General features: G+C 40.7%; 2 protein-coding genes across 2 annotated transcripts; both read left to right on the forward strand.

Moving 5' to 3' along the window:
• The first annotated feature begins 2,777 nt into the window (after nt 1–2,777).
• On the forward strand, nt 2,778–3,416 carry LOC142632633 (uncharacterized). The gene has a single exon (XM_075807004.1). It carries the CDS (start codon nt 2,778–2,780, stop codon nt 3,414–3,416), a length of 639 nt encoding a protein of 212 aa, XP_075663119.1.
• A 59-nt stretch (nt 3,417–3,475) lies between these two features.
• On the forward strand, nt 3,476–4,063 carry LOC142632634 (uncharacterized). Its single transcript, XM_075807005.1, has one exon. The coding sequence runs from the start codon at nt 3,476–3,478 to the stop codon at nt 4,061–4,063; it is 588 nt and encodes a 195-aa protein (XP_075663120.1).
• The last annotated feature ends 5,921 nt before the right edge of the window (nt 4,064–9,984 follow it).

Here is a 9,984-nt window from a genome sequence, read left to right on the forward strand (position 1 = left end):
TTGTTTTTTCTTTTTAAATATCTATTATTCAAAGTTCTTTCCTTCGTACGTGTTTACCCATTTTCCTTTGCAATGTTGTCCTTTCTATTTATTAAGTTTCATGCCTTTGCTCAATCAAAGAAATTAGAGTGCAGATTGGAATTCATTTAACAAAATCAAAGTGGAACATTTTCAGTGATCATGCTCAGGTACAAAATTTGTACTATTTAGTTATTGATGCTATCTGCTATGTTTACTTTTTATTTTTTTTGGTTTACCAAATTTCCATTGTAGGTAGCAGACCCTGGTTTATTAAAATTTTGCTTTCTATATGCCCACAAATTATGTATGAGAAAGAAATGAATGGTTATTGGTTGATTTTACTCGTTGGTTTATTTATTGGTTACACCATGGAAAGTTGTATATATAATATATAAGCATACACATGTATTCTAAAAAAGAATTATACATCTATCAAAAGACTTAAAATCCGATCTTCAATTATTCATTATCATTTGAGTTGTTATATTATATTTTAGGACAAATGTGATTCATGTTAAGAACATATGTCAATTTAGAATTGGCTAATCTTTTGACAAAACGCACTTTACTTGTAATTAGGTAGATCTAGGATGTATTTAATAATTCAAGGAATGAGGTTTCAAGTTCAAGTGTTAAAGTCATGCAAGTCTGTTCAAGAAACAAGTGAAGAAGGGCTGTTCATTAAAGCTGGACAGATTCTCGACAGCTCTCAATAGATAGCTATCTATCGAGATTTAATAAGTCTCTATAGCTCTTAATAGATTCTATTTATCGAGGTTTCGACAGCTGCTTGACAGATACTATTTATCAAGAATTACGAAATCAGAATATTCAGATCTGATTTTCGGCTCATGCTGACATATGTGTGTAGGGTTTCTTTTCTCACAATCCTAGACATATATAAGGTTTATTTTGAAAGCTGTCACATAAGAGAATACAAAGTGAACACGTGCAAAAGGCAACCGATACTTTATTCTTTTTAAAAGAAGCTACTACGTCTTTGTGCCTTAGGGTTTTGTAACTAAGTGTTTCTTGATCTTCATTGTTGATGAAGTGAAGAACTTTGCAGCCAACATTCTTCCTCCTCAAGTTGGTGAGTGAGTCATGTACTGGGATTTGTGTAAAGGACTTAGTCATGTACTGGGAACCGTGCATCAAAGGGTGGTGTTCATATATTGAAGAGTTCAGAGGTTCTGAAGCGAAAGTTTCTGCTATAAGTTCATCTACGGGGGTTATAGAGTCTAGGGACAAAAGTTTTGTACTAGATTTGAAATTTATCTTTACTATAATAGATTGCTTTTCGGGAAGGTTTCCCCTCAGGTTTTTTACTGTGAAACAAGTTTGTTTCATTGGTTTTCTTGGATCAAGGTATTTGAAAGAAGTTTCCTGTGAATGCTTACCTACTACTTCCACATTAAATGGTTGACAATAGTTTTATTAGTTGCATTGATGAGAAATGACACCTGAACAGTAGATTCACAGCTAAGCAGCTCCTTCTACCACCTTCAACAGAAATTTAATGGAACAAGTGTCCTAAGGAGAACCTAGAAGGATGCAGATGGAGAGCTGGGATGCAAGAAGCAAGGGAGTATATAAAGGAAGAGGACTTCTAGATGAAGGGATCCTAAAAAAAAAGAAAAAAAAAAAGAGAGAGATTAGAATAAAAACAGTGGTGAAAGAGAAAAAAGGAGGAGAGTGCATATCCTTGTGTAAAATTTGTCCTCAGGGCGAAATTGAGAAAAGCACTAATGCTACTTGTTTTGTCTTTTCCAACTCATTCCTTCTTACTAGAATCTTTGGACTTAGACTTAGACTTAGTTTACTCATCACCAAACTTGTTTTTCCATTCTCTATACAAATTCTATCTATTTGGGCATAATTTGGAAGTACAAGCCTCACTATTCTAAGTGGGTTTGGGCCTAAAATTTCTATGCCCTTACAATTGGCGCCGTCTGTGGGGAAGGGGGTAATAGTAAGTCATGGCTAACCAAGATCAGAATAGGAAAGAATCTGTTGGTTCACAGAGGGAAAATCACTTCGTTAGTTTAGAGAGAAGGAGAGATAGAGAGTATCACCATACACCTAGCGTTATGGTAGAGTCACAACATACAGAGCGTACTCAAAAGAGTCATTCGAGGACAGAGAGCCAAGTTTCACACGAACAAGAAACACGGAAACTGAAGCTCGAGATAGATCACTTATGTAATAAGCTGTGGTGGAGGGAATGTGGTAGAAGAAACTCATCGCCCCCATCAAGTGAGGGATCAGAGGAAAGTAGGGATCGCTCATATCGTCATAGGTCCAGGACCCCATCCAGTGAATCCTTCTCCGCATCTTCTCACTTGGACAAGCTGGAAAGGAACAAGTTCAAGTGTGGGGAGGGATCATCTCATCATAACATGAGGAATGACACAATGAGTAAGGCACTTCGTCAAATCTCAAAGTCACCTTTTGTTAGGAGAATTAACAAAGCTAAGCTTTCCCATTGCTTTTCGCAATTGACGTTCACCATCTATAATGGAAGGCCTGATCCAATAGAACATTTGAGCCATTTCAATCAGAGAATGACTATTCACTCCAGCAATGAATCCTTTATGTGCAAAGTGTTCCCTTCTAGCCTTGGGCCTATGGCTATGTGGTGGTTTGATGCATTGGAGGAGGGGTCGATAAGGTCCTTTGAGGAGTTGACATGAGCATTTGGCGCTAGATTTGTAATGTGTAGCAGAGTTCCTAAACCCTTAGACTCTTTGTTGTCTATGGCGATAAGGGAAGGTGAAACTCTTAAAACCTACTTAGACAGATACTGGGAAACATTTAATGAAATAGATAGGGATTTCAAGGACATGGCAATAAGAACTTTTAAAACGGGGCTTCCAACGGAGCACGTGTTGAGGAAGTCATTGATGATGAAGCCTGCTCAGAATATGCGCCAACTTATGGATCACCTTGAAAAACATAAAGGGGTAGAGGATGATCAAGCCCAAGGAAAGGGCAAAGCAAAAGCTTTCCCTGAAAGGAGGGATCATGGCGTGGGAGGATATCATAATAACCGACTTAGGAGAAATTTTCCCAATCAGAAACCAACAAAGGGTGCTCAAATGGTCAATTTGCTATTTAAGGAGCTGATTTATCAAATATTGGAAAAGATAAAGAATGAGTCGTATTTCAAATGGCCCAATAAGATGGGTGAAGACCAGTCCAAGAGAAATCAAAGCCTTTACTGTCACTATCATCAGGAAAAAGGACATACAACTGAAGATTGTAGGACTTTGCGTGATCATCTAGGTCAGCTAGTGAAGGTAGGGAAATTGAAGCAATTCTTGCACCATCTTGCGGGGCAGTTCGGGCAATCTGAAGCCAAGTATCAAAGGGATGGAGCTCTCAACCAGCCCTAGGCACAATCAATGTCATTTTCGCAAAACCCAGAGGCGATGCTGGAACCTACTCAGGAGTTATGTCTGTGGTTTCAAGTCCTAACTTGGAAGATAGGGGTCATGCTTCTAAGAAAGCTAAGGTGGTGGCTGTGCCCACTCTGGGTTTCTCAGAAGAAGATAAGGAAGGAACATTCCAGCCACACGATGATGCCTTAGTGATAACTCTTCGGATCGGCGGATATGATGTAAAGAGGGTCCTTGTTGACCAAGGGAGTGAAGCAGAGATTATGTACCCAAATCTGTATAAAGGATTAAAGCTTAAGCCTGAAGATTTGGAGAATTGTGATTCACTGTTGATGGGTTTCGATAGGAGAATGGTAATATCCCGTGGGATGATTAGGTTACCTGTGCAGGCTGGGGACGAAGAGGTGCAAGTTAGTTTCATTGTGGTTGAGACCTATTCCCCTTACACGACTATTCTGGCCAGACTGTGGCTTCACGCTATGGGAGCAATATCATCAACCTTTCATTTGGAGGTTAAGTATCCCATGCAAGGACGAGTAGGGAAATTAATGGGAAGTCAAGCAATGGCTAGGCAATGTTTGGTGGCGGCCATTACAGAACATTCCATGGATCAAGTTTTGGTGGAAAAAGAGCAAATCCTATAGCAACTACACAGTCTTGAAGTTGAACTTGGGGCCGAGTCACAAGGGGTATTGTCCGAGGAGTTGGTAAGGGTTTTAATTGATCAGGACGAGAAGAAATATTTTCAAGTAGGGGCTCAGTTACCCCTGCTGGATAAAGCAATGTTGGTGAGGTTTTTGGAAGACAACATTGATGTGTTCGCCTGGAGTACTTATGATGTACCGGCGATTGATCCCGAGTTTATATGTTATCGGCTAAACGTGAATTTTGGCGTGTGCCATGAAGACAGCCACCTTGGCAGTCCTCAAAAGAACACATTGAGGCAGTTAGGGTAGAGGTAAACAAAATTAAACAGGCAGGAGCAATCAAGGAGATCTTTTATCCTGAATGACTTGCCAATATTGTGGTAGTAAAGAAGAAAAACGGGAAATGGCGAGCTTGTGTAGATTTCACGGATTTGAATAAGGTTTGTCCAAAGGATCCTTTCCCTGTTCCTAGGATCAATCAGTTAGTGGATGCAACAGTTGGAGATCCTCAGATGAGTTTTTTGGATGCTTTCTAGGGGTATCATTAGACACCCCTAGCATTATCCAACTAAGAGAAGACGACTTTCCAAACTTCTACTTTAAAAATGCTAGATCTACATATCAAAGAATGGTGACATGAATGTTTGAGTCACAGATTAGGAGGAATGTAAAGGCATATATTGATGATATGGTGATAAAGAGAAAACAAGTTACAGAACACTTGGTGGACTTGGGGGAAGTGTTTTCAGTATTGCAGGAACATAAACTACACTTAAATGCATCTAAGTGCTCTTTCGGGGTTAGCTTAGGAAATTTCTTGGGTTACATGATCACACACCAAGGAATCGAAGTCAATCCCGATCAAATTAAACCATCAAAAGTTTGCATCCTCCTCGGAATTCTAAAGAAGTGCAAAAATTGACAGGGATGGTAGCAACTTTGAATAGATTTATCTCTCGGTCAACAGATAGGTGTCGTCCATTTTTCCAACTTCTTCATTAGTGGAAGAACTTTCAATGGACCGAGGAGTGCGTTTTAGCCTTTGAGGAGCTTAAACAATATCTATCACCTACCCTTGTCCTCTCTCAGCCTAAGAAAGAAGAAGTGTTATATGCATACCTAGCAATCATGGATCACGCAGTCAGCTTGGTTCTAGTCAGGAATAAGAATGGAATACTTAAACCTATCTATTATATTAGTAAATCCTTGCATGAAGCGGAGACACGTTATTTGCCCTTGGAAAAGGTGGTGTTGGCCATTGTCCATGTTACGAGGAAACTTTTACATTATTTTCAGGCATATACTGTGATTGTGCTCACTCAGATTCCCTTACAAGCGTTATGATGAAAATCAGATTACATAGGCAGGATCGCTAAGTGGGGAACCATGTTGGGTGCCTACAACGTTAGGTATATGCCTCGAACTGCTGTAAAGGGACAAGTCTTGGCAAATTTTGTTGCGGAGTTTACTGAGAGTATCACAAATGATGGGAGAGTGGAAATGGGTGTTTTGATGGTCTCAGCCTTCACTGTGGCCACTTGGGAAGTGTACACGGATGGAGTAGCCAACCGAAAAGGGTTAGGAGTAGGAATTGTGTTGGTAACCCCCGAGAAGCTAGTAATGGAGAAATCCCTACATTTGGGCTTTCTATCCACCAACAACAAAGCTGAGTATGAAGCTTTGTTAGTTGGAATGGCGATGGTTAACAAGCTTAGGGGAGAAGTCATAGAGATGTATTCAGATTCACGACTGGTTATAAAGCAAGGTAATGGTGAGTACGCATGCAAGGATACCTTGTTAAAGTTAGACAAGCTCAAACCTATTTCAAGAGTTTCACTTTAAGGCAAATCCCGAGGGGACAGAACTCCCATGCAGACTCTTTAGCTATGCTGGCAACCTCTTTGAGATCATGCCTACCTCGGATTATTATTGTTGAGGACATGGTCAATCCCAACCTTGTGGGAAAGTTCTCGGTCGAGGTGCATAGTATCCAAGTTGGGCCAAGTTGGATGGATCTCTTGGTTACATTTATTAAGTAAGGACTATTACCTGAAAATAAGGGTGAGGTAGAAAAGATACGTAGAAAGGCTTTATGTTATTGGTTATCCAAAGAACAAAAATTGTATAAGCATTCCCACTCGGGACCATATCTATGTGTGTACATCTTAAAGCGGTGAAGCCCCTGTTGGAGGAGTTGCATGAGTGAATTTGTGAGAGTCATACTGGTGGAAGGTCTTTATCCCATCGAGCCCTCACCCAAGGATACTAGTGGCCAAGTATGCAAAAAACCACCTAGGATTATGTTAAGAAATGCGACCAGTGCCAGAGGTATGCTCCAAATATTCATCAGTTGGGAGGGGTCTTGAACTCAATCTCCAGTTCGTGGCCATTTGCTCAATGAGGCTTGTATATAGTGGGGCCATTTCCCCGAGCTTCAGGAAACCAAAGATGGTTCCTCGTCGGGACAGATTACGTTACTAAGTGGGTGGAGGCTGAATCACTTTCCAATATCAGGGATGTAGATGCTAAAAGGTTTATTTGGAGGAACATTATTACCAGATTTAGGGTCCCCCATACGCTGATCTCGGACAATGGGCTCCAATTTGACAACAAGGTCTTTAGAAGGTACTATTGGGAGTTAGGAATCAGAATTAGGTACTCTACTCCTGTTTATCCTCAAGGGAATGGGCAGGTTGAAGCTACAAATAAATCCATAGTGTCTGGACTAAAGAAAAGATTAGATGATGCCAAAGGAAGATGGGTGGATGAATTGCCCAACGTATTGTGGAATTATCGCACTATGCCACAAAGATCAACTGGAGAGACTCCTTTCTTAATGACTTATAAAGCTGAAGCAGTAATCCCTATTAAAACAGGATTCCTAACCATAAGAACTAACCAATTCAGCATTGAAGAGAATAATCGCCTACTTTCAACCAGTTTGGAGCTGATTGAGGAAAGAAGAGAGGTAGCTATGGTGAAAATGATGCATTACCAATAAAAGCTTAAGCAAGGGTATGACAAAGGAATAAGGTTGAGGCCACTGGCCCCGAGAGACTTAGTTTTGAGAAAAGTCATGGGAACAGCAAAGAACCCAGCCTAGGGGAAGCTAGGCCACAACTGGGAGGGCCTATACCGAATAACCTCGATGGCGGGAATTAGGGCGTATTACTTGGAAGATTTGGATGAAAATGTGATTCCTTGCCCATAGAATGTAAATAATCTACAACGTTATTATTAATAATAATATGAAGTTCTGTTTATTTATTCCTGATTTATTTGCCTATTGCTATAGTAGTCTATCAAATCGTATTAACTCTTATTTAAAGATTGCCAAGTGTTAAACAGAATCTCGGTCTTGTCTGACTCGTTGGGTCACAAGCCTTAGGTAAATTAACCTTTGTGTGAAGATTATTTAAGTGTTAAATAGAAACTCAGTTTTGTTTGACTCCTCGGGTCACAAGTCTTGGGTAAATTAACCTTTATTGGAAAATTATTTAAGTGTTAAATAGAACCTTGGTCTTGTTCGACTCTTCTGGTCACAAGCCTTGGGTAAATTAACTCTTATTGGAAGACTGCTAAGTGTTAAACATAACCTCAGGTCTTATTCGATTCCTCGGGTCACGAACCTTGGGAAAATTAACCTTTAAGCAACATAAGCCTGGGATAAGTTAAACCTTATTTGAAATTTTGACTAAGTGTTAAATAATAGCTTTGAGATACATGAGTTTCTCGAGCTTGAAGATGCAAGGTTCAAATTAAATAAAGGTAAGGATGATTTGGCACATTCCGATTAACATTTGAAAGAAAAAGGACACAAGTTATACTTTAGATAAATGAAAAGAGACAAAATAAAAGTTAGATATATTCATTGGATTAAAAGATTTTGATTACATTCAAAGAAATAGGAAAGCATTAGTTAAGCTTGGCCCGAATACAAAATTAGCTTATATTCTTTGTTTGGTGGGACTATGCCACGACCTCTTTTTCTTTGTCTTTCTTCTTTTTCTTCAGCTACCCAATTTCAGTAACCTCCTCTGATTCCAATTTCACTATGGGAACAGGAGTTGGTTAATCTTTTTCTTTTTCAGTGGCTTTAGGGGTAGGCGCAGTGGTTGAAGTTGTGGTAGGTATGGCCGCTGTGGACGTTGAGCTTAGATTAGCTTGAGGTTAGACAAGGCTGGGAGCGATACAAAGAGCTAGAGGGTAGTAAACTTTATCAGTAGCTCGATGCTTTGACTCAGTACTAACTCTAGTAACGTTAAGGGCTTCATTCTGAACCTCAAGACAAAAAGCCTGAGCTACATCCCTGAGTTAGGCTGTTAGACTTTGGGCAGTCATTGTCATGCCTGTGTCATATGCACCCTACTCTACCTGAGCATTCTCAGTGTCTTTGGCTTAAAGTTGCTTTTGTTGCTGCTTAGTTTTCTCTATTGCCAAAGCCAGCTGTGTTTCGGCTTTCTTCAAAGAAACCCTTGAATCTTCAGCTTGTTTCTCAAAGCCAGCCAAGGCTGACTCATTATTTTTGTGTGATTTTTCCACCTCGGACAGGTGGAATAGGGTGTCCTTGAGCCTTTTTTCATAATTAACGTGGGCCTTTTTCAGATGACTCCAACTTGCCCTTAGCCTCATGGGTCTTGGACAGGGCGTGGTCCACCCACTCTTTAGCAACAAAGGCTACTTGCACAGCCTACAGGATTAGTGAGTGTGAGCATCAGTAAAAGTTTTCTATGAATTCATAAAAGTGAGAAGTTAAGTGTATACCTTGGTGAGGTCCCTTTTTAGTGATAAGAACACCTCGCACTTCTGCAAAGTTGAAGCTCGTGCATGTCTTAGGGAAGAAGAAATGCCTTCTCCAAGCATTTAGACAGAATACCAAATTTTCCCTTCTAGGGGTCCCGAAGAGTGGCGTCGTCCATGACTGGATCCCCTGAGCTTAGCACAAAGGTTGGGTTCCAAATAGAGGCCTTGTGACACTACTTTCCCTCAGTACCTTTGAAGGACTCGGAAGAGGTATTCTTTTTCTATTGGGCGCTCGATGTTCGGGGCTCTTTGGCAGGTGGTTGCTATGCCGAATGAACTATTTCTCCTTCCTCGGAACCCTTTTAATCCCTTGCCCCTCTTTCTCTTCTTTTCAATAGCATCACCAAAAGACGCACGTGCGGGAGCGGGAGTGGGTGGTCGAGTGACCACAGGGACTATGGGAGCATTACCCCTAACATGCGCAGTAAGTGGAGCTAAAAAATCTAGATTTTTCTCCTCTTGGCTTCGGGAATTCTGAACGCTTCTTGGCTGGTACTCAAAGAAGGATCAGGTAGACGAGAATGAGAAGAGGTGGGAATAGACTCAACATCTTCCTGATAGAAAACTTCGAACTCCTTATCCAGGTCTGCTTGAGTAGGTTTGGGCTCACGTTCCTCTTGCTCGTCGTCCGAAGGAATGGACTGTTCTTGAGAGTATAAGAGTTTAGCTGCAAGGGGGGCTGGTAATTGAGCGTCCTGAGTACCAAGAGGAGGGGGTTGTTTCAAAAACCCAGGAACTTCCATGTCAATTAATGCAAGTCTGAGTTCCTTCGCCTTGGTCACGTGTTAGGGACTCTAGAAACGGTTGGAGATGGGCTTGAACCCAAGAATTACTTGTACAGCCCGAAGTTAGCTGTCTCTGTGAAGGAAGATCTTAGACTTGAAGATTCGGTTGAAGTTTGTAAAGTTCACTAAACTCTTGACTGGGGCAGTGTGAAATTCTTCTACCAATGAGCATATGGTATAAATCACAAGTTAGTTAAATCCCTTATAAGAAAAACTTAGTAAGGATGAAAACCCTAAGCTCATCTACAGTCCATGGGGTTCCCATCTTAGGTGGGACAGTGCAATTCATCATGCTAGTCTCCCGAGACGATGAGGAAGTCCTCATCCATG

The sequence above is a fragment of the Castanea sativa genome, chromosome 4, assembly GCF_040712315.1.
Source record: "Castanea sativa cultivar Marrone di Chiusa Pesio chromosome 4, ASM4071231v1".
Taxonomy (NCBI): domain Eukaryota; kingdom Viridiplantae; phylum Streptophyta; class Magnoliopsida; order Fagales; family Fagaceae; genus Castanea; species Castanea sativa.